Source organism: Scylla paramamosain, chromosome 43 (assembly GCF_035594125.1).
Source record: "Scylla paramamosain isolate STU-SP2022 chromosome 43, ASM3559412v1, whole genome shotgun sequence".
Lineage (NCBI taxonomy): Eukaryota > Metazoa > Arthropoda > Malacostraca > Decapoda > Portunidae > Scylla > Scylla paramamosain.
This window is the reverse complement of record NC_087193.1, coordinates 12,832,422-12,857,387: the sequence shown is the minus strand read 5'-3', so window position 1 is coordinate 12,857,387 and position 24,966 is coordinate 12,832,422. Positions and strand designations below refer to the sequence as shown.

General features: G+C 40.6%; 1 protein-coding gene and 1 long non-coding RNA gene across 3 annotated transcripts in view; both read left to right on the top strand.

The window, feature by feature from the left end:
- The window catches only part of LOC135093475 (uncharacterized), a 40,710-nt gene that overhangs the window by 14,571 nt on the left and 1,173 nt on the right, over nucleotides 1–24,966 (top strand). The gene's annotated exons all lie outside the window — the stretch shown is intronic.
- Nucleotides 1,895–24,890, top strand: LOC135093472 (dnaJ homolog subfamily C member 2-like). Of its 2 annotated transcripts, XM_063992753.1 has the most exons (22): nucleotides 1,907–2,009; nucleotides 4,643–4,830; nucleotides 5,248–5,323; nucleotides 6,267–6,475; nucleotides 7,043–7,132; nucleotides 7,469–7,557; nucleotides 7,927–8,052; nucleotides 8,455–8,542; nucleotides 8,771–8,899; nucleotides 10,611–10,796; nucleotides 11,525–11,697; nucleotides 12,715–12,920; nucleotides 13,207–13,373; nucleotides 13,876–13,968; nucleotides 18,447–18,653; nucleotides 19,225–19,355; nucleotides 20,615–20,698; nucleotides 21,061–21,193; nucleotides 22,365–23,077; nucleotides 23,259–23,382; nucleotides 24,030–24,138; nucleotides 24,344–24,890. In XM_063992753.1, the coding sequence occupies exons 1-14, from the start codon at nucleotides 1,946–1,948 to the stop codon at nucleotides 13,936–13,938; spliced, it is 1,854 nt and encodes a 617-aa protein (XP_063848823.1). In that variant the 5' UTR covers nucleotides 1,907–1,945; the 3' UTR covers nucleotides 13,939–13,968; nucleotides 18,447–18,653; nucleotides 19,225–19,355; nucleotides 20,615–20,698; nucleotides 21,061–21,193; nucleotides 22,365–23,077; nucleotides 23,259–23,382; nucleotides 24,030–24,138; nucleotides 24,344–24,890. The 2 variants fall into 2 exon arrangements, with proteins under 2 accessions (XP_063848822.1, XP_063848823.1); XM_063992752.1 differs by lacking the exons at nucleotides 18,447–18,653; nucleotides 19,225–19,355; nucleotides 20,615–20,698; ... (3 more) ...; nucleotides 24,030–24,138; nucleotides 24,344–24,890 and having other exon boundaries at nucleotides 1,895–2,009; nucleotides 13,215–13,373.

The window sequence follows — 24,966 nt, the reverse complement described above, 5'->3', positions numbered from 1 at the left end:
ATTATTTAATTTTTTTTTGACAATATTGATACAACTTGAAATATTTTACTAAGACAACTTGAAATAAAGAATAAATCAACACACACACACACACACACACACACACACACACACAGTCTCTCTCTCTCTCTCTCTCTCTCTCTCTCTCTCTCTCTCTCTCTCTCTCTCTCTCTCTCTCTCTCTCTACAAGTAATAGTTTCGTATGTGTGTGTGTGTGTGTGTGTAGATTAAGTTTATAAAGATCATGACCAGTATTCTGTATGTATAGAGATAAGCTTAATTATACTGTGTGTGTGTGTGTGTGTGTGTGTGTGTGTGTGTGTGTGTGTGTGTGTCTATATATATGTAATGTACGACTTTTTATTGCACTCAAAAACACATACACACACACACACACACACACACAGAGAGAGAGAGAGAGAGAGAGAGAGAGAGAGAGAGAGAGAGAGAGAGAGAGAGAGAGAGAGAGAGAGAGAGAGAGAGACTGACTTAAACCCTAGACATAACAATGATAAAAAAAAATGTAATAATAATAATAATAATAATAATAATAATAATAATAATAATAATAATAACCGTAAAAACCGTAAACCGTAAAAAAAACACCATTAAAAACCCCATACAACTTCACCTACAGCCTTTGAAAATTATGGCAGTGAATTTAATCAGTTGTGAATTTATAATCAACCTGTTGTATAACCTGTTGATGAAGAAAAACAGATCTACCCTTGGCCTACCTGCACCCAGAAGAGAAAATTAGGCCTACTTACCTTGGCTTATCTTAATTAGGCCTACCTGTGATAATATTACCTGTAACATCCCTGCAAGCCACCCTCCAACCTCTTGACAAGTTCACCTCCTTTGTAAATATGAACCAATCTTGTGTCTTGCTGGAGAACACTGAGTTAGGCTTTACCTTCCTTCACTAGGCCTACCTATATACATTACTACCACTGTGCTAATTAGGCCTACCTGTACCTATTACTCTCACTTTTTGCTAATTAGGCATGTGTTCATTATTGTTATTTCCTATGCTAATTAGGCCTACCTGTGTTCATTGCTCAAACTTCCTGTACCAGTTAGGCCTATCTATGTTTATTACTCGCACTCCGTCGTAATTAGGCATACCTGTGTTCATTATCCCTACTTTGTCTTTATTGGGCCTACCTGTGTTCATTAAGCGCACTCCGTAGGCCTATGTGTTTATTACTCCTACTTCCTGTGCTAATTAGGCCTAACTGTTTTCATTAATTCCACTTCCTGTCTTAATTAGGCTTAGCTGTCTTCATTAATTCCACTTCCTGTGCTAATTATGCCTAGCTGTCTTCATTGATTCCACTTCCTGTTTTAATTAGGCCTAGCTGTGTTCATTAATTCCACTTCCTGTCTTAATTAGGGTAATTACTGGACTGCAGCTTGGAAGTGGGCTGAGAACAAGGAGCCGAGTGTCCCACAGAATCGAGTGGATATCTACTCTGTGCGACGCGACGTAAGAAAACCGTATGAGGAAGACCTTGAGAAATATATAGCTGATGGATGGTTACTGCCGTACGATGAGAGAAAGTATGGACCAGCCAAGGGGCTAATACCAATCATGGCAGTCATACGTGAGAACAAAGGAAAAGTGCGTCCCGTGATGAACTTCTTTCTCTACTGCAAAGAATTATAGATGAATGGAATAAACTCCCAGAGAGTATAGTAACTGCGCCACTTTCAAAGCCCGATACGACTTACATATAAACAGATATATTACTGTTTATAAGTGGGAACAACAAAAGAAGCAGATTCTTATTTCCCCACTACCTTTTCATAGGGAAGCATTAATAGGTAAGCTGGCTGGGATGGAGGGGAACCGAAAAGATGGAAAGAGCCGAGATGGGCGGCCCGAGCTATGCGTCAGTGTTGTTTGTTTTGGTCCGAGGTAAGGGTAGCCATAGAACGCAGCATGACAGCAGACATGGACACCGAGGACTCCAGCGTGGCGGTTATCATCAAAAGGCGCCTCACACGTACGTGGTGGACTGTACTTACTGATAGAGAGTCTGCAGTGAGGCGTGCTGGGTGAGATATGAGGTGGTGGTGGTGCCGCCGCCGCCTGTCCGCCCGGTGCTCAATCCTCACACTTGGCTGGCCGCCTTATTACTCTGGCCAGTCAATCAAAAAGAGGAAATTGCATGTGGTAGCGGTATCAACTTTCTCTTTAAGCAGAAAACCCTCAAAAACCTATTTCCTAAGAAACCAAGAAAATTACTGAACAAATTAAGGGGAGCGACTGAGGTGGTACCTCGTGGGCATATGGTACATAAAAACATGAACAGATGGTAAAACTGCAGGGTTGGACCTCCTCTCTATTCATTAAAAACACATTGCAACGTGAGAGTACTTACTATAGAACATGTCTGTGATGTTTTCAATGTGGGGAAGGCTTTTGTAAGGCCATAGTAATTAAATTAATAGCGCGCCGCCTCCAGAAACTAAGTCCACAATCATCCCAAGGATATAAGTTAGGTTAGGTTAGTAACCTTAGGGGGGTCCAGGGGGGGCGCAGCTCCCCCGGTTAGGTTAGGTTAAGGTTAGGTTTGGTTAGGTTACTAACCTAACCTAACCTAACCTTAACCTAGCCTAACCCGGGGGGCTGCGCCCCCCCTGGACCCCCCTAAGGTTACTAACCTAACCTAACTTATATCCTTGGGATGATTGTGGACTTAGTTTCTGGAGGCGGCGCGCTATTAATTTAATTACTATGGCCTTACAAAAGCCTTCCCCACATTGAAAACATCACAGACATGTTCTATAGTAAGTACTCTCCCGTTGCAATGTGTTTTTAATGAATAGAGAGGAGGTCCAACCCTGCAGTTTTACCGAACAGATTAAGGGGGCCGACAGGGGTGGTACCTCCTGGGCACATGGTACATTCTGTGGCTTTGAAATCATAGTAAGTGTTTGTTGGGGGAATATGGACCTAAACCTCTTCTGAAGTAACCTTAGCCTTTTCTGAAGTTAATACTTACATGTCAGGTAGAATTAAGGTTGTAGCATATCTTGCAATATATATCAACTTACAGAAACTTGTTTAAGCAAAAAAAAAGGTAAAAGGTTAATGAACTGATGCATCCCCATGCTACACACTCCTCGTCTGAGTTGTCGAGAGTCATTGCTGGCTGGCTGCGAGAGGTGTGTGGGGCAGGGCAGGGTTAGCCATTACAGGAATCAGAATACTTAGTTATTTGAAGGTCTTGCTAACATAGCCTAACCCTGACGTAACCTAAACTAACCTAACCCTAACCCTAATCCTTGCCTTTTTTTTTTTTTTTTTTTCATAATTAAGTAATAACTTCAAATAACTATAAGTATTCTGATTCCCTTAATGGCTAACCTCACCCTGCCCTGCACAGCTCCAGCAGCCAGCCAACAGTGACCCTCAAGCACTTGGAAGGGAAGGGTGTAGCATGGGAATGCATCAGTTCATTAACCTAGTTTTTTTTTTTTTTTTTTTTTTTTTTTTTTTTAACAAGTTTCCAGAAGTTGATATATATTGCATGATATTCTACAACCTTAATTCTATCTGACATGTACGTATTAACCCTAGAAGAGGCTAAGGTTATCTCCATATTATCCTTTTCTTTCCCTCAGGCTTTATTTTTAGTTAATTGCTTTGAAAGAGATATCATAGAAACTTTGTTAATATATCTACATTTTATATCTATAGAATTTTAGATTTTTCATTTTGTCCGAAAATACAATTTTTTTCACCGTTAATTTTCTCCACTCCTTTTCCTGTTTTCTTTTTACATTTTTAAGGTAGGGGAGTGCAGGCCAAAATAAACCAAAATTGGGAAGCCTGAAAAGTTTAAGGAGTAAAAACACTGTTTTGGGCAGAAATCCTTAAAAATAGTCAACAAACAGAGAATATCCCATCCCCCCCCCATTATTCCCCACTACACTATTCTAACTGTGAGATTACTAACCTTGCTAATTGGGAGGCTCCATCACCCAGATCTCCCATTATGCTATTCTTACCAGTAAATTGCAGTTTAACACCACAAATCCTATCTTTTTTCTGTCCCTAACAAGCTTGGAGACATGGTGGGGAAAATGGAGTTTCAGGGTGGAAGAAGCCAAATTATGCCAAATTTTGACATTTGTTGGAAAGTCTAAGGATGAGGTGCCATATATTGAAAACTGGGAACTTTCTAGCTTAACCTAACTTTACCCAACCTAACTGAGAGGCGAGTCCTGTCCCCCCTTTAAAGACACTAATCCAGCTTAACCAGTGCATCTTTCTCCAGTGGATGCCCCCATTAAGAACACTAACTTAACTTAACCAGGGGGCTTTTGTATGTAGATGAGAATTTCTCAGATGATGTTTTGGTGTATAGTCTCTGCAACAACATCTCTTTATCTTTCATGGTCTGTCTCTTTGTGTGTGTGTGTGTGTGTGTGTGTGTGTGTGTGTGTGTGTGTGTGTGTGTGTGTGTGTGTGTGTGTGTACTTTTTAGAGATGACCTTCTAGTTGTTCTTCTCTTATGGTATTTTTCTTTTCTGTCTCTTTCTGTACAATATGTCCTTTATTTCCTCAGCATCCTGAATGGTATTCTTGGTAATATCTGTTTTATTTTCTCTCTACCTCTCCCTTCCACAGCACTCATCCAGGTGGAGGTAGAACCAGTGGGACGATGGTTCCACATATATGAGGCACGGCGTCTGCGGGGCCACCTCACCTCCTCAGTTGGGGAAAGTGAAGAGGAGAGTGAGGAGGAGGAGGCTCAGGAGGTGGAGGTGGAGGATGACATACACTATCTTCGCTCTCTCAACCCAGCAGACTGGAAGGTGAGAACTCAGCCAGCATGGTCCAGTCATAGCAACATAAGAATGGAGAAGACTGCAAAAGATTGGCTGGCCTACACTGGATAACTCCTGTACTAACCATGAAAATCTGTTATCCTCCTCTTCCCCATGCAGTCAGCCTTCCTATTGCCATCTGGCCTCTATATGCATATGCCTAGTCATCTAACCTCATGATATCACTTATGGTGTAGGTGCTGACCACATGAATGCTAAGCCTGTTCTATTTGTCCACTACTCTGTGAACCAGTTCTTACTAAGCTCTTTTCAAAACCTAAACTTATCTAGCATATATAGTTCTGTCTTGATTGTTCACTATGAGAGCATCACTTACCTCTGTCATTTATTTGATTAGTATCTTTCTTTTATATATTGATACATTTCTACAACATTGCCTTTCAGGACCAGGATCATTATGCAGTACTGGGACTCCGAAAGCACAGGTACAAGGCCTCTGATGATGACATCAAAAGAGCGTGTAAGTCCTGGTGGCATCTGGAGCTAGAGTGTATAGTGTACTGAGTACCAAGTTTTAGTGCACCTGCTGTTTGAAGGTATTTTTATAGTGCCAGTTTTCAGTTGCAGTGTCAGCCCTTTTAGTCTTGGTATTTTTATTTTATTTGTATATTTTCAATAACTACATTTTATTTGTGCCTTGCTATGGATGTATGTGGTTGGCTTTGCTATACCAAAGCTCCTGGGGTGTAGTATGGTGGTTTGAGACTATGACTATGGCCACACTGGCAATGGTTGTGAGCAAGCAGGTGAGTGTGATAAATGGTGAGAAAAGTGGGAGCATTGTACCAAATAAGTGTGGCCACACTGACAGTGAGTGGGCGTGGGCGAGCTGTGTCTTCCTGTGGCCCACAGCGAGGAGCATTGTCAGTTGACTTTTGTCAATCATCTGGCACAGGCAGTTTGTTGCCTGCTATTGACATTGCATGGCTAATTATTGAAGTTTTGCTCACACCAATCATTTGGGATACATTTGCTAAAGTAGAACCCAAAGGGAATGCCATCATGTTGTTTGTAGTAATTACTATTAATTATGAAACCATGTCCATAACTGTTAGCTTTAACAAGCTCTTGAATTGTAGCTAGATGGTGCATACAGAAGAGCAGAGAGAATGTGTCTGAAGAATAGTTGGCGCCCCTATGGCTATGAGTGTGAATGATATTTGTAAGAGTGTGTGGTGGTTTGTCTGGGCCACCCCATGTGGGATTGGCAACCTGATATATAGATAGATAGATAGACATTATATTTTCTGATCATTGGTTTTATGCTAAGATATCTGTAAGTCTAATATAATAATTAGCATTCCCTTTGGTACGTGCTTAAAACAGGATGACCCAACACTTGGGTAAAGGAATGAGAGTGCAGCATTAGTGTGCACTTCCGTCCATTGTGTTACTCCTCACAGACCGCATCATGGTTCTGTGGCACCACCCAGACAAGCGGCGAGCAGCTGGGGAGGAGGTGAGGGATGACGATGACTACTTCACCTGCATCACCAAAGCCTATGAGATTCTCGGGGACCCCATCAAGCGACGCTCCTGGGACTCGGTGGACCCAGAGTTTGATGACGAGGTGCCGGCTGTCAGTGCACACAATAAGGCAAACTTCTTCCAGGTAAGCGCTGATCCCCACTAAGAAGAAAATTTATTCCACAAAGAATTCAAAGGTCTTTTAACTCCATGTCATACTGTAATGTCAAATATATGTGCACACAAGGCAAGCGCTAACTCCTATTAGGAAGAAAAATGACTCAACAAAGAATTGAAAATTCAGTATTCATTGCTATTTGGTACATCTTTTCTTTACCACTAACCACTCTGGGACAATTCTTCACATTCTACAGCCATCTCCAAACATTATACTGGCTAGAAATTGCAAAAAATCTATTCCTTTTCACCGCTTTTTTCTTGCAGGTGGTTATAAAGATTGTATACATTACTTTTAGTGGTGTGGATGATTACATATCACTGAAGGGATTAACTCCATCTCATATTGTAATGTCAGGTCTATATATTAGATTATATAACTCTCTCTCTCTCTCTCTCTCTCTCTCTCTCTCTCTCTCTCTCTCTCTCTCTCTCTCTCTCTCTCTCTCTCTCTCTCTCTCTCTCTCTCTCTCTCTCTCTCTCCATCTTCTTCAGTCTCCACCACATCTTTGTAAGGCACAGTGTTGCATTGCAGATTTTCACAGGGGTGTTTGAGTGCAATGCTCGTTGGTCCACCCACAAGCACGTTCCTGGCTTGGGCAAACCTGATGACACCAAACAAAAGGTCAGTCCAGATTAGCAGATTAAGTAACTGGAGAGAGTGATTGGCCTGTACAGTCACATCAATCTCCCTTGTACTGTTTTAGAAGTGAGATTACTAGTAGCAGAAATGCAAGTAGATATTTGGTGACAGTTTACTTTTTATAGTTACCATCATCATATGCTATGTTGATGGAAAGATAGACCAGTAATTTTGAAAGTTTGTTTAAAATATCATACACTATAATTTTCCTCAGCATAGAGGGTCCAGTAACTTACACATAAAACATCATTTCAAGATTTCTTTATGAATAGTGTTTATTTTGTATTGTTAACCGACTTAATTTTCATCACTGTGCAGGTTGATCGCTTCTATGGATTCTGGTACGACTTTGATTCCTGGCGAGAGTTTTCATATCTGGATGAGGAGGAAAAGGAGAAGGGACAGGAGTGAGTCTTCACTATTTGTATGTCTGGTCTTTTTAGAGTTATGTGTATTCCACTCCAGCCTTGCTTTATCTTCCCAAAGGCAGCAAAAATGGTGAAATTTGTATCTTGAAACATTAACATTGAATAAAATTTTAATTGAATAAGGAAATAATGCCCAAACTTAAGCCTAGACTTGACATTGGAAAAAATAACAAGAAAATTTAATATGGCTAGACAGAATACCCAGACTTATGGCAAGGAAAACTGGCACTGACATTGTTCTGATTGCTTTAACTGGTCATTTTAGTTTCTTTGAATATTTTGTAACAGTGCAATGTGACTGCAATGTTGTGGTCGCCTTCCCTTCTTTAAATCAGTCAATCTTGCCAGCCGGGAGGAGCGTCGATGGATAGAGAAGCAGAACAAGGTAGAGCGAGCGAGGCGTCGGAAGGAGGAGATGGGTCGATTGCGCAGGCTAGTTGACAATGCATATGCCTGTGACCCAAGGATAGCCAAGTATGTTTCGTTACTTATTACTGATTTCGTGTATTTTCGTTGTATCCCAATAAAAGTTGAAATTTTGTGCATTATCCCAAGAGATATTTATCACAAGGAGTACTTTTTTCTGTTGTTACATAATACTTCAAATTTCATTTTGATGGAAGGGTTTATGATGATTTAGATTGCAAAGAAGCTGTTCTTGTTTTACTTCTGACTCCTTATGAGGGAAAAATTAATTGCTGCTTTTGCTGTCTACTTCTGTAGCTAAAGAATGGGTAAGTTTATAGAAAAAGAGGGAAAGAGATGAAGAATTATATATATATATATATATATATATATATATATATATATATATATATATATATATATATATATATATATATATATATATATATATATATATATAATTTTTTTAAGATTTAAAGAAGAAGACAAGGAAAGAAGACTGGCTCAGAAAAAGGCAAAAGCAGAGGCAATCAGGCAAAAACAAGAAGAGGAGGAGAGGGTGAGTGCACATTGTGATCTCCAGTATTAGCACCAGGCCAATCTCTGACTACTCTCGGACACATATATGCATTGATTTCTACAACAGACCAAGGCTTCACATTTTTCTCATTGATTTGTATTTTTCATGTCTTATGCTCGGAAATGCCATATATTTTGAAATACCATGCTATGTTGTCTTTTTTTTTGAATGATATGTCTTGCTAATGTGTAAATTTGGTGTTTTCAGGTAAGGCAGGAAGCTGAGGAAGCAGAGAGAAAGAAAAGAGAAGCAGAGGAGGCAGAGCAAAGAGCAAAACAGGAGGTAGAAAAGAAGGAAAGAGAGGTGCTGAAGAAAGCATTCAAAAAAGAGAGGAAGGTGAGGAGGAGGGTAGAATCTGCTTGACATGTTAGAACTTACCACACACTTGTCTTTGACGCTTAAACTGCTGTGATCGCTAACATAATCAAAAATTCTCCTGACAAATATATTGAATTTTCGTGGTGCACTTTCTTTCTAGTGTGTTCTAACTGACTGTCTTCAGCCTCTTTTTCATCACTGCAGTGTTGAGTCTCTTGCTACCTCCTACTGCTATTTTCATGCCAACTGCTCTTCTGATCTTGCTAACTGCATGCCTCACTGCACAAGTCTTTCTTCTTTCTTTCATCTCTATTCTGTCTACCTCTTTAATGCAAGAGTTAACCATTATTCTCAATCATTCATCCCTATCTCTGGTAAACTCTGGAACTCCCTGTCTGCTTCTGTATTTCCACCTTCCTATGACTTGAACTCTTTCAAGAGCGAGGTTTCAAGGCACTTACCCTGTTTGTTTGACTAACACTTGACTGTGTTCAGGAGCCAGCACCTCAGTGGGCCTCTTTCTTCTTTTTTTTTTTTTTCAGTCTTTGTTGTCCTTGGCCAGTGATCCTCCAATATATATATAAAAAAAAAAATAATAATAATAATGATGATGATGATAATAATAATAATAATAATAATAATAATAATAATAATAATAATAATAATGATCCCTGGCTATGGCAAGCAATCCCACTACATTATATCCTTTCCTCCTCCTGTTCCTTTCCTCTCCCCTTTCACTTTCATCTTGTCGCAGTCCTCCTTTCCTGTCACCTGCCCCTATAGTTCTCATGACTCATGCCTGGAGCCATCATTCTACCTGGCAAGTCTTTTTTTTTTTATTTATTTATTTTTTATCATTCATTTTAAGGCTACAAAATTTGCTAAAAAAAAAAAGAAAAACTAAAAAATGAAACTCTACCCACTTTCATCTTCTGTAACATTTCACATTAAAATATTCTCATTCATTATATACTTTCAGATTTATATTTTTTTCCTTTTTCTTTGATGTCATTTTTTAAATGATTTTGATACAGTTCCTGTTCATAAGGGGCTGAGAGGACTGCATTTGTATTAGAAAGATGGAAAGAGCATTAAATTTAGTGTTCAAATGTGTAAATTAATTTGGAAACTAAAAAAATATATATACAAATTATGATTGCCTGTATTTTGTTCACGTAAATAATTTTAAAAAGCAACGTGAAATAGAATAAAGCACACATTCTTTGTCATTGCATAGATGTGATGGTGACAGTGATAAAGAACATCTCTGTATCTGTCTATCTTTATTTGACACCTCTTGATAAATACTCCATGAGGACATAACTGCAACAGATTTCTCTATTTAGTCCTGCCCTTGTATTCCCTTCCTCTTTGCTCTGAACTTCACATACTCTCTCTTCACCCTTTCCTCACATATTTCAGTAACATTTTTTATGCAAGATCTTTGGTCAAGGGCAATAAAAAGGGGGGAAAGAAAGTCCACTGAGATGCTAGTCCCAAAAGAAAGATCATAAGGATTATCCAGAATTGTTGGATAAGTGTTTTGAAAAGTTGGAACCAGCCATTTTAAAGAGTTCAAGTTATAGGAAGGAGGATCTTCTGGAGCAGGCAGGGAGTTCCAGAGTTTACTAGAAAAAAAATAGCAGTAAAAAGATAGCAAGATATGCAACATTGCAGCAATAAGAGAGAGGCTGAAAATCATTAGTATAGTATCCTCTATTCCCAGATGCTGCGGACTCTCTGTAAGGACAACAGTTACTTTGCATCAGAGGAGGGGGAGCGAGTGCAGACCATGACAGATGTGGAGCTGCTGTGTGAGGCACTGGAGCTGACCCGCCTGGAGGAACTCAACAAGGAACTAGCACAAGTGGCCCAGGACAAGATGCAAGGGTGGGAGGTACTCATGAAGGAGGTGAGGGAGGATCAACAGTAGTAGTAGTAGTTAATTGACAAAGGTGAGTGAGAGAGATCAACAGTAGTAGTAATAGCAGTAGTAATTTTTTGACACAGGAGGTGAGTGTGGAGGGCCAACAGTAGTAGTAGTAGTAGTAGTAGTAGCAGTAATTGTTGCTTATATAAAAAAAAAAAAAGCATAATTTTTGTCATTCTTAAATCAAAAAATTTCCTAAGCCTTGAACCCAAAAGCTGCTCCAACAGACATATGGGTATCTGCATCACTTTTGAAATGAACTATGTTAGGTCTATTTAAGTCATGTTACATTACCTTATCTGATTAGCTAAATCTAAAGTAGCATAAAGCAAGCTAATCTAAATTAGAACAATCCACCCCAAATGATCTGGATATTCTGTATGACCTGTTTTCCCTAGGATAGTCAAACCTTTCAGACTATTTCTCCACTGATAGTTATGATTAGTACAAGGAGTCCTTGGTGTATGACAGTCTTGACTTTTGTCCTTCATATGTTTCTTTTACAGGCACAATAGTTATGTGTTTATGTCCTAGACTATGACTTTACAGTACAACAGTATTAGTATTAGTGATTGACATACTGCAGGTAGCTTACTTATGCTGGTTCTGATCTATGCAGAAAATCAGTTTATAACATGGCATAGGAACAGAACTCTGTCATAACTTGAGGACCCCCTGTAACACTTCTTTGCCTTCTCTCTCTGTTGTAGGTGAGTGAGGTGCGCAACAGGATCAAAAAGGAGAGGGAGGAGGTGGCAGCAGCGGCAGCAAGGGGAGGGGGTGGAGGAGGAGGGGAAGGTTCATCACTCAAAGTCTGGAATCAAGATGACCTCCAGCTGCTCATCAAAGCCGTCAACCTCTTCCCTGCCGGCACAACAAAGAGGTGAGCTGGTTCATGTGTGTGTGTGTGTGTGTAAATTGCTTCTTTTTATATATTTTTTGATATCTTATTATTATTGGTGGTCCACAAGGCTGTCCCTTTCCACTGGGGCTGACAGGGCTAAGAGTGTGAATGACGTGTCATTCACCTACATTCGTCTGCTGGTCACCAAACCAGCTGTTCCCCATATGGAAAGAGGTCAGAGCTTGTAGTGATTGATCTTTGGGTAGGACTGAGACCATTCACACACCGCACACTGGGACAGTGAGGCCATAACCCTTCAGGTTACATCCTGTACTTACTTGCTGCTAGGTGAACAGGGGCTACACATGAAGAGATTCTCCCAGGACTTGAACCCATGCCTTCTCGGTTGTGAGCCGAGCATGCTGACACTAAGTGGTGTGCATGTGTGTGTGTGTGTGTGTGTGTTGTGTGTGTGTGTGTGTGTGTGTGTGTCTGTGTGTGTGTGTGTGTGTGTGTGGTGCCTTGTCTGGGCCAGCTGATGTGAGATTGCTGGCCAAGTATATAAATAGATGGGTTTTTTAAGCTTTAATATTTTATTTGATTGATATATTGCCTTTTTCTTGTGTTTCCATGTGTGTTTTAAAATGACTAATATCAAGGTTGTTATCTGATCCCTACTACTGTTCTCTACATACACACCATTTAGGTCTTCACGTGGTATGGGGAATATAACAAAGGTGACATTTATAAAATTCTCAGGATCATAATTAGGATAGAACAAGACACAATGGGTTCAAGCTTGAAAATAGTTAGAGAGGAAGAAATTGGTCCTCAGATGGAGTAGTAGATGAATGGAATGGACTCAGTAATCAGGTTGTTAGTGCTGAGTCATTGGGGAGCATTAAAGGATTAGACAAATTTATGGATGGGAATGATAGGTGGATATAGGTAGATATGTTTCATACAAGGATGGCTTCTTGCAGCTCCCTTAATGTTAGGTTATGTTTTTATGCATTGCTGTACTTAGAGGAACTCATTGAACCCTCCATGCTGCAGGTGGGAGGTTGTGGCAGAGTATATCAACCAACACACAGCCACCAGCATCACCAGGCTGGCCAAGGAGGTGCTCAATAAGGCCAAGGAGCTGCAACACTCAGACAAGCACATGAGGGAGGCAGCCAACAAGAATGCCTACCACAGCATGGAGAAGGCACGGGCTCGGCAGGTGATCAGCGACACCACAGCCTCCCAGAGATATGACAGTGAGTTCTTGCTGTTATGCTGACATTCAGATAATTCTTTTGCATCTTTGTGTAGTTTTATATCATGTTGATGCTTGGGTAATTTCTCATTTCTCTTTTTATACTAATTAATTATTACCATGAGTCTTCTCTGTATGAACTCAAGAGCTTTCTCCCTTCTCTGTGTAACTGCTGTGAATTGTCTTTTAGCTCTATACAATATCACCAGTTGAGCTGTGAATCAATTCCAAGATATTTTAAGAAAAAACATGTTTTTAGGCTGATGTTAGATCTTTCCTTTGTGCATCACCACAGGAGATGCTGGGGATGAACACTGCTGCTTGGGGAGCTGAGGAACAGAGGTTGCTGGAGCAAGCCCTCAAGACCTATCCAGTCTCTACTCCTGACCGCTGGGACCGCATTGCCAAGTGTGTCCCCAACCGAACCAAGAAAGACTGCATGAGGCGCTATAAGGTCTGTATATGTGTGTGTGTGTGTGTGTTTGTGTGTCTGGTGATGTGTTGCTTGCTATTCCCTGTATGTGAGATTGTGGAGAAAACAAATCAGGTTTATCTTGTTTATGGAGTGACACACTCTCTCTCTCTCTCTCTCTCTCTCTCTCTCTCTCTCTCTCTCTCTCTCTCTCTCTCTCTCTCTCTCTCTCTCTCTCTCTCTCTCTCTCTCTCTCTCTCTCTCTCTCTCTCTCTCTCATGCATTTATCTTTTGATCTGCTTTTATCTTTGTGGTCCCTCCATAAATGCATGGAGATGTAAGTGCTATGTGTGTGTGTGTGTGTGTGTGTGTGTGTGTGTGTGTGTGTGTGTGTGTGTGTGTGTGTGTGTGTGTGTGTGTGTGAGTGAAGGTTTTATATATGTGTGTGTGTGTGTATGTATGTAGTGAAGGTTTTATATAGTGCACAGTAGACACTGATGTTATTGTAACTTTTAAGTCTTATTCTCACATGATGGCATTTCAGGAGCTTGTTGAGATGGTGAAGGCAAAGAAGGCAGCTCAGGCTGCTGCAGTGGGAAAAAAGTGAGGAGCCAAACCCTGCTGTCTTCTTTCCTTTGTGAGTTCAGATGTAGCAAATTCTTGTAGCTGTTGTGTGAAGCAATATTGCTATCTGAAAATCTATCTCTTGTTCTATTTTTAAGCATTATGTCTCAGCAGTGCCACTTTTGGACTACCTGAATTGGAGGGGCAGCTACATATATTGATGGGGACACAAAAGTGTAGCTAGGGATCTGTTTCTTTCCCCTCCACTTCTCCCTTTCTCTCCTTTATAACCTCATCCCCCAACTCTTCCATCTCTTCCATCACACTTCACTTCCACTGCTTCCAATAAGTTGTCATGCAAAAAGCAAAATTAACACTTGGAAAAGTATTTTTAAGTGCTATGGGAAAACTGCTAATATTGAAAATTAATGTTGATAAGTGCAGAATTCTATACATTGCAGAAAGCAGATGCAAAACAGCATGTGCTTTTCCTTATCATCATAGTGTAGCTCTGGAGGACAGAAGGGCAATCTCCATTAATATGGCAGTAGCCACAAGGAAGCCACTTCCTGAAGAATGAATGGATCTGTGGCAGTTGTATAAAAAATTACAAGACGTGTGAAAAAGTGTGCAGTGATTGTGACTATAATAAGAAGTAATATGCAATGATGACCATGTGATTGCATACAAATGTGTACCTTCTTAATTTTCTAAAGGAAAACTACAGTCTTAAGTTTGATTTTAAAGTAACACGAAATTTACAAGGTGGGTAAGAGTAAAGATGCCACATGAAGAGCTGCAGGTAAATGCTGTGATTAGTGTAGATCCTAATGAAGAGTTACCATAGAAAATACACAAACATCATTGAGACAATAGTTGTGACTTAACATGCTTATACACATTCACAGGTCCTTGATACACATGATTCAAGCCTGACACTTGAGGAATATTACTTTGTAAGTAATGGAGGTGCAGCTCAGAGGTGTTTCAGAATATAGCTCTCAGTGGCTGATGCATGGAATAAGTTCATGATGCGCGATTCAGTACCTCAAATAAGTGACTCAGTCTGTGATATAAGTAATAATGCAAGCTGTTGAATCATGGAGGTGCGCCTCAGAATGTGTGACCTCGTAGCTTTGCCCGGACCAGCATAGTCAACCCTAACCTAGGCCAACACAGCCAGTAATAGCTTTGTGAAACACCAAAATATAGATAATCATTATTATCATCTGCAGCCACCATGCTCACCCACCACCTACACAAAATTTAATGTCTTCCACTGGTATATATAATATATATATATATATATATATATATATATATATATATATATATATATATATATATATATATATATATATATATGGTCATGTGTGTGTGTGTGTGTGTGTGTGTGTGTGTGTGTGTGTGTGTGTGTGTGTGTGTGTGCTATAATTTTTGTTCATTGTTCGCATCTCGCTATGCACTCTACCTTCCATCATATCTTCAGTTTTAAGCCTTTCGTAACAACATCATAAATTTGTGGATTGACTTTTATTTATTTATTTATTTATTTATTTTGTAGATCAAACCTGCTGTTTGGGTGTTCCTTTTTCACGTGATCGCATATCAGGGTCTTCTTTGAAGTATAAAGCACCACGTTATCTGCGACCTTTGATTTGTGACAGATATCATATGGTCATTATTAATAAAAGGAAGCAGATGGTAATAGTGAACTGCATTACATAACCACGCATCTGTCGCTTTGATAAACCAAAATGCAGTATTTCTGCTACTACTACTACTACTACTACTAGTAGTAGTAGTAGTAGTAGTAGTGGTAATAGCTGTAGTAGTACAAATACTATTTCGTATGACACAGAGACATGAGAAATAATAATAATAATAATAATAATAATAATAATAATAATAACAGTAAAATTATACGAACTTAACACTGTTAGGCTCGTAGTGCGGAAGGTTGGCGGGTAGTAGCGGCCAATCAGACAGACGGACGTGTAGGGGAACTAAAACTACAGATAGCGACCTGATATCTACCCCGCCAGCCTTCATGATTGCGCTGAGGTACCCCGCCACCCAGATAAACCTCATTTGGCCCCAAGCCCACTGCACACACACGGTAATTCTTGTAGTGGTGTAATTGTAATGGGCGATTGTTGTTTATTTACTAAGTGGGTGGTAGTGTGTAGGATTGAGATCGTGGTGTGATGGTGGGTTATAGTGGGGGTGGTGTGGGTTATTGACACTATAACGCAACACTGCATACACAAACAGACGGTAAATTTTCTAGTGATGTAGTAGTAATGGACTGGTGTGGGTTATGCATATTGAGAAATGGGTGGTGGTTGGTAGGATTGAGGTCATTACTATCGGAATGGGGCTGGTGGTTGTGGAGAGTACTGTGGGATACGTACACTTTATATTAAGCAACACAACACACGTTACCTCATTTCCACACACAACTCGCCCCCGTGGACAGTTATGGTTTGTCATTTGCCAGTCATCCTCTATTTATACTTGTACACGTCAAGACGAGCCCTGCGGCAGACAAAACAGACTTAGTACTGAGTGATGACAAGCTCTCAGGTGCTGGTTTGTTTATCTCCCTCAGTGCGGTGATGTGACTGATTTTGTGGCGTCAGCTGATAGTCTGAGATGGCAAGGTGGCATCTGTCAACAGCAGTCGGGTGTCTCCTGCAACAGTGAAAGCATTTGTAAACAAAGTCAAGTGCCACGTGAGAGCCTTGACTTTCTTGTCTGTATAGCTGTGTAAATAGGGTGAAGCGGTTCTTGGCTTGTGTTGTCTTTAGTATAGAAATGCTTAAACTTTTAGAGAGGATGGCTTGCTGCTGTTGACAGTTGCCACTTCACTGACTGAGAATGATGCCTTCATACTGTAAAAATCTTAAACATTGCAACAACACAATAGGTATAGAAATTAATTGCAGTACTGTATAGTAGGTTAAAAATTGCACATGTATGGGAATGAGCATGTGGCAATGGAAGTTGTGGCTGTCTTGAGCTGTTTTATCCAGTACACTTATCATAGGGCCTGGGTGAGCCACAGGTTGTGATGTATGGCAATACACTTCTCATCAGTGATCAAGCTTTTGGAATCACCTTATAGAAGTATTACAGCATCCTTCTCATTATTATGAGATTTTCATCTTTCTGCTTTGAAACCAGCTTGCAGTGACCTGACATTTCTGGTCAGCCAATCTCTGCTTTAGCAAGAGTGACTACAATGTTTCATTGAGTGAAGAGTCACGTACCGTGACCTTTGAGCTGCTGTAGGTTCAACTCCCTAGTATTGGTTAGAGGCAGTTATGATGTAGGGGCATAAATGTAATGCTTGTGCAGTGCCTCCTTTTGTAACGTGTCATGCCATTCTTGATGTGATCAGTGCAGGATGATAAGACCCGGGTCACATTGACTCCATGCATTAATTGAATCGATCAGATCCTGAGAACGTGAGAGAATGTGAACCAATTCTCATGAGGGTAGAAAGTAAACTGGTAATGTACAGCTCAGCCTTACAGAAACAACATTGCAGATTTATGTCAGTGCAAAGATTTACTTATCCTTTAACTGACCATGCACATGAATTTGTCTGCCCATGAAGCTTATTAAGTAGGAAAAATCTACAGTTTTTGCCATGTCTACTTGGATGAATTTGTTGCCTATCATTCTCTCTCTCTCTCTCTCTCTCTCTCTCTCTCTCTCTCTCTCTCTCTCTCTCTCTCTCTCTCTCTCTCTCTCTCTCTCTCTCTCTCTCTCTCTCTCTCTCTCTCTCTCTCTCTCTCTCTCTCTCTCTCTCTCTCTCTCTCTCTCTCTCTCTCTCTCTCTCTCTCTCTCTCTCTCTCTCTCTCTCGTTTTAGGTATTGGGACCATAGCGTCTGTCAGGAGCCAATATATTTTTTGGGATTGTTTTTAATAAGCATTCTTTTCCTCTTTAAAGAACATGTTACAGTTTCATTATCAGATTACTGAGTATAGTGTTTATCACTGAGCTCATGAAATATCTTATCAACTATTTTGCCTGTGATAAGGATTAAGATGATGTGACACTGCTCTACTTGAGATGATATCCTCTCTGTGATATCTATGATGACTCCAACATACATCTTTGATTTTTTTATATTTTTTATGTGATGAGACTGGTTTTGCTGCATCACCATTGATGCATCTGATAGTTTAAGTGTATCTGCAGATCTTGACAGTTGCTTTTGTGGGATTCTAAGAACTGACTTGCTTGAACAAAAAACTGCCTTGATGCTGGTGACTTATTTGATGATGTGTTGAGCTTTATTTATCACAAGGTACTTGAGGCATTCTCAGTCTGGATATCTGCAGTTTAACGTACATAAGAAATTTACAGCATACATACTTCATTGTTAACTGAATAGTATTGTCTTGTGATCTGGTGCCTGTGTATTTGTTTTTCATATGCTTCCTGTGGGAGTTGTTTCAACACCTCAATAGATTGCTTGCACAAGTTAGTACTTAGACAGGAGGATTGACAGCACACCCATGCTTATGTTCCCTTTTCAGGTGTTGCCCTTTAGGTAGTGAGGAGAGACAGGTACCAGCAGGAGCAGTAGTGGTAACAACAGCAGGATGGAGAGCTTCAGCAAGATCCTGCCATACTCCTGCTATGAGCTCGGCCACTGCTGGAAACACTCGTGCCCCTCAGCCTCCTTTGAAATCTGTATCATTGGGTTCATTGAAAGCATCAAAATCTATGGTGTGGTGTACTTGGTATGTGACCTTTTTTTTATTTTTATTTTTTTATGTTAGAGGGATACTATCCTCATTGTGTCTAGTAAACTGTTCTGGCAACTGCACTGGCTTCCTAAGCTTGATGGAAGTTTAGAATATAATTTAAAAAGGTAACACTTGGCAGTAAAAGGGTGATTGCGATAAAATATTGCATTGCATCTACTGTAATTTTATTTTGGCTCATTAGAATTATCTACAGTTACTGAAAATGTGTGTGATGGTGTCATTAGGTGACAAAATGTTAAAGATTACTGTTACTATATTGGTAAAAAGAGGTGAAAATGGATTATAGCTATGCATAGAACTTTTCATATCAATTACCTTATGCCATGATAGATCTGGTGTAAGTAGAGTGTGAGGTGAAGGGGAATATGATTTTGCTTTCTGGCTTCAAAAGTGGAAGGAAGACTTTGATCAGGAGTTAATAATTTTACTTGCTTGCTTTATTTATTTCTCCTTTTCTTTCCTTTTTCTTTTGAATTGGGAATGACACTTTGTATTTTGAGGTTTATCTTTGTAATATTAATGACTTGCATTTGTTTGCCTGCAGCTAACCGGTCTTGTGAATGCTCGGAAAATAAGTATGAAGTATGGAAAAAAGCTCTTGAAGGACTACTTAACATCAGTTTGTTTCCTGATAGTCAATGCTTTTGGGTACATTGGCTCCTACTGTGTTGTCAGGTGAGCATGCCAGGTGTGGCCTTTCCCATGCACATGTTGGGGGCAGTTTGGAAGTAGTAAGTGTAAAATACATGCTATTATACTGAGTGTGTCATGCTTGCTTTTACTCTGGGAAATTTATATGAAACCATGGAGTTGCATAACATAGTAATCTTTTTCTGTTTATTTACTTATTTGTTTATTTATTTTTTATGTTTTTGTGCATGGATAGTCAATTAATTAAGATATAGTATAGTTTATGTGAATGAATACACATTTAAGTAGTCAGTGGTCATAGTGTGTTGTGATCAGCTCCCACAATTCTTGTTACTACACAAACCAAGTATAGTGCATGAGTTCTTGTTGGTTAGTTTGGAGAGAGGAGGTGACCATAGGATATTGATGAAGGACAGCCATTGAAGCACTTCATCATTAGCATATAAAATGACAAAAAAATTAGTATTTTCCAGTTGGAACAAGATAAAATACTGTAAAATTAGTATTTTCCTGTTGGAACAAGATAAAATACTGTAAAATAGAAAATACTGTATTTGACAGTTTATAAGACATATGGGGTTATAAGATGCATCTCAGTTTGGGCAGGCATTGAAAAAAAAAAAGATAAATAAATGGGTTTAAGCTCTGTATATGAAGTGAAGGATTTAACCTGACATTTGATGCCCTCTCATATGTATTCAGATCCTTCATATGTATTCAGATCTCTCTCTCTCCAGGAGAGAGAGAGATGCTGATTGTTAAAGGCAGTGTGTGAAGCCTGCCCACTGTCTTTGTATATACAGGTTAGGGTGTGTGTGTGTGTGTGTGTGTGTGTGTGTGTGTGAGTGTTTGTTTGTTTTGTATCCTCCACACTGCTGGTCTTAATCTAGCTTGCCAAACTAAATGAAGTCATCCACAGCCACAGCCTTATTCTTCCTTTCATTTGTATCTACACAGTCCTATGAGCAGCTCCTCCTCCTCCTCCTCCTCCTCCTCCTCCTCCTCCTCCTCCTCCTCCTCCTCCTCCTCCTCCTCCTCCTCCTCCTCCTCCTCCTCCTCCTCCTCCTCCTTGTCTTCCTTCTATTATTCCTGTTTCCTTGTATGTCTTATTCCTCCTCCTCCTCCTCCTCCTCCTCCTCCTCCTCTTAATGTTTTCTCTTTCACTGCTGTTCATGAAAGTGTTGAAGAAATATTATTTATATCTGGCAGTGATCAGACCTCATGTACAGGTGTGGTCCCTTACTACAGACACAGCCTAAGGTAACCTAACCCAATCATTTCAGAAGGTGGAATTTGAGTCGGCCAAGCTTCAGAAATGCAGGAAGGATTAGCGGTGATGATGACTGCAGGCTGCCATCGACCCGCAGGTAATTACTGTCTATTTGTCTGGTCAACTGTCTATATTTATATTATTCCTGCTGGTCTGGTCTATTTATATTATTCCTCCTGCTGAATCCACTATTTTTCTCCACTAATGTATTATTCCACTATGTCAGCCAATGTTAAATACAGTTACTTTGCATGTTTAAACTTCAATCTTCCCTTTATGTGTGACAATAACAGTTTCAATCTTGGATATGATATGTCACTCAGTCATTCAGTCAGTCAGTCACTCAGTCACACAGTTATTCATCAATGAGTGAGTCCTACCTTCACTGTATACCCAGTGTGTATACAGTGACAGATTTCACTCACTCACTCACCCCTCCCACCTGCTTCCCACCCCCAGGTCATCACAGGAATCAAATGCAGCATCAGTGTGGCTCACCAAACACTTCCCCTCACACTGGTGGTGTTGACCTGCCTTGTGAACACCTGCCCTCCTGTGTTCCTGCCCTTAATAGCCCTCCAGGTGACATCAGGTAAGTCAGACACTTATCTTTCACTTAATAGGTCTCTCAACCCCTAGTGGAAAGGCTACTACTACTACTACTACTACTACTACTACTACTACTACTACTACTACTACTACTACTACTACTACTACAGCTGGCCACACACATTTAAAGTAATTTTTTTAATTTTTACAAAGTTTAGACATAGACAGATAGAAGAATTTGTTTGTTGAATGCCTAATTGCCTCATTTCTGGTATTTTAATGATTTTTTAATTGTTAGGCAAGGCGCACATTGAGACGCAGGGCAGCACAGAGCAGGGCAGCACAGGGCAGGGCAGGGCAGGGCAGCACAGCGCAGCACAGGCGTGGTGCGCACATTGAGAAGCAGGCTGTCGTCCTGTGCGGTAGTGTTGATCATGGCTGTTGCCAAAAATTACTTTGGAAACCTTAGTTCCGATTCCGACTCAGAAAACGAGTTGGAGAAAGTAATGTTATTATATGACATTTGTAGAGCAAAGAGGTCAGTGTGGAGGAGTGAATACTTGGAGAAGAGGAAAACACATGGAGAATTTGCCCATAACTCGTTCTTATAAGTTCCTCTCATATAATCAGGATGACTAGTGTCATACAGCACTCTTTGATGGCGAACAGCCTCTATGAGTTGCTCTGTGGACGACATTGTGAGTACTAAAGAGCAAGTTGCTATCAAGCTGCGCCGCACGTGGCACAGGAAACTGCGTTCGAACGACTGCGTCGCGCTGGCCGGCACAGGTCTGCATCTGTGCTGTGCTGTCCTGCGTGTCAATATGCGTGCTTAGGTTTAAACCAGTGAGATGCAGTTTTCTGCCCTGCTCTGTGCTGTGTCGCCTGTGTTGCCTGCGTCTCAGTGTGCGCCCGGCCTTAGGGTGTTCAAGGGTTTTTTTCATAATATTAGTGATAGTTTTGCAGGCTCTGCTTATTTATCTGTCTGTTATTTTATCTATTAATCTCTCAGTTTACCCATTTATCTAAGTATCTGCTGGACCTAACCTAACTAGGCCTATCTCTGCTTGTCTCAATGTCTATCTGTTTACCTAATCTAACCATCTATCTCTCAGTCTATTTAACTTTCTGTTTAACCATTTATCTATGTCTCTATCTCAATCTATGTAACTAAGTACCTACCTAATCTAACCATCTCTATCTCTCTCTCTCAGAATGCGGATGAGGGGACAAGAGAGCCAGTGTTCCAAGTACCACCACCATCACCACTGCCACCACCACCACCACCACCATCAGGAGCACAGATTCACTGAAGTCTCTACCAAGATTTCTTTGAGTTTTTTGATAAATTTAACTTCCAGGAGAGAGAGAGATGCTGATTGTTAAAGGCAGTGTGTGAAGCCTGCCCACTGTCTTTGTATATACAGGTTAGGTGTGTGTGTGTGTGTGTGTGTGTGTGTGTGTGTGTGTGTGTGTGTGAGTGTTTGTTTGTTTTGTATCCTCCACACTGCTGGTCTTAATCTAGCTTGCCAAACTAAATGAAGTCATCCACAGCCACAGCCTTATTCTTCCTTTCATTTGTATCTACACAGTCCTATGAGCAGCTCCTCCTCCTCCTCCTCCTCCTCCTCCTCCTCCTTGTCTTCCTTCTATTATTCCTGTTTCCTTGTATGTCTTATTCCTCCTCCTCCTCCTCCTCCTCCTCCTCTTAATGTTTTCTCTTTCACTGCTGTTCATGAAAGTGTTGAAGAAATATTAGTTATATCTGGCAGTGATCAGACCTCATGTACAGATGTGGTCCCTTACTACAGACACAGCCTAAGGTAACCTAACCCAATCATTTCAGAAGGTGGAATTTGAGTCGGCCAAGCCTCAGAAATGCAGGAAGGATTAGCGGTGATGACTGCAGGCTGCCATCGACCCGCAGGTAATTACCACATACTGCTGGTGCCCTTGTCACACATCGGAACGCTGCCCTAATTTATGGTTTTATCTTTTTGTTTGTTTATTTATTTATTTATTTATTTATTACCTCTCAACTCATTAAGTCTATCTACCTGACAGCTTTGTGTACAGAAACACCTACTGACTCACTGACTTGCTTCCAGGTGTGATGGTGCCCGACCAGCTGGTACACATCAGTGAGATGGTGGTGGTGCTGGAAAACAGCTGGTTTGCCAAGTGCAGCGCTGGGCAGGCCGCCCGCCCACACAGTCACCAGAAGGATCACAGGTAAGGCAGAGAGGGGAGAGGCATGACAGGGTGATATTGAGAGAGAGAGAGAGAGAGAGAGAGAGAGAGAGAGAGAGAGAGAGAGAGAGAGAGAGAGAGAGAGAGATTGTGTGATTATAAAGTAGAAAGGATGAAAGTGTTAGTCTGTGTGTGCAAGAGGAACAGAGATAGATTATTCCTTCTGCTGGTCTGGCTTTCTACTGTCTATTTGTCTTATTCATGTCATGGCAGATTAGTGATCTCTGCTGCATCTCAAATGGTTCTTATTCAGGTGTTGACCAAAGTACTAAGCCTTCATATCATTACCTTGCTCTGTGATGGAGGCTACACCATCTGGCATCTAGCTGAGATTTAATTTTGCAGGAAAGCTTCCATATGAGTTCATTTAGAGCAAAATGTTTTCAAATGCCAGGGAAGTAGTGTAATGTAACCTTCCAGAGAAATCTATCCCTCATTTATTAGTTAACAGGAGTGTTTAATGTACTTAATGTGATTAGCCAGGATCAAGGGTCAACTTCTTCACTGACCATTCACTCTCAGGTGATGTATCTGTCCTCCATGAGTCACCAGACACATAAGGTGTTGTAAGTGAAATTTCATCTATTAGATTTATTCAAAATGTGAACTAACACAGTTGTTTCCTGCAGGATTTGATATCAAAGCTGGTGCAGGAAAAGGAAGCAGATCGTGACCTTGAGCAGCTCGGGAAGATAAGCAGCGTCCTTAAGAGAACAGTTGCTGTCATTAGCAGAGTTGGTGAGTAGTAAAAACTGAGCCACTTTATGAAGTGCAACAAAACATTATTATTATCTTCATCATTTTCTTGAATTAAACAGATTTCTGTGGCATGTTGCTCATTAACACTTTAATATCAGATAACACCAGTAACTTATGTAATGATGTAATGTACTAAGTAGATGAAATACAAGTGGCATCTGCTAACAGTCTTGATGTGGAACAGGGACCAGTGTGTGTGAGACACACACCAGCAGTGGAAAGGTGGCTGATGAGCACCTCAAGCACTCTGAAAAGGTGGAGCAACAACAAGAAACAGAAAATTGCATCCATCATTCTTTGCCTGTGGAGGGAATTGATGCTGTGTTGACCCTTGACAGTGACGTCCCTCATGAGGAGAATATGAATCCTACAGAACTTGCCCATAGAAAGACCAAAACTGTTACTGCTGCCACTACCACCACTACCACCGCTTCCACTGCCACCAAAAGCCCAACTGTGCAAAGAATCCTGGACCTCCTCAATGAAATGGAGTCCACCAGTCAGCTGGAGCACTCTAGCCTCCAAAAGTTCCATCTGTGTCCATTGTGTATGGGTAAACTTATCACTGTATGAGGGGACAAGTATCAGTGTATGGTTACTATATACTCATTTGTACTTAAAAATGTCATGTCACATCATTCTCTCTCTCTCTCTCTCTCTCTCTCTCTCTCTCTCTCTCTCTCTCTCTCTCTCTCTCTCTCTCTCTCTCTCTCTCTCTCTCTCTCTCTCTCTCTCTCTCTCTCTCTCTCTCTCTCTCTCTCTCTCTCTCTCTCTCTCTCTCTCTCTCTCTCTCTCTCTCTCTCATCT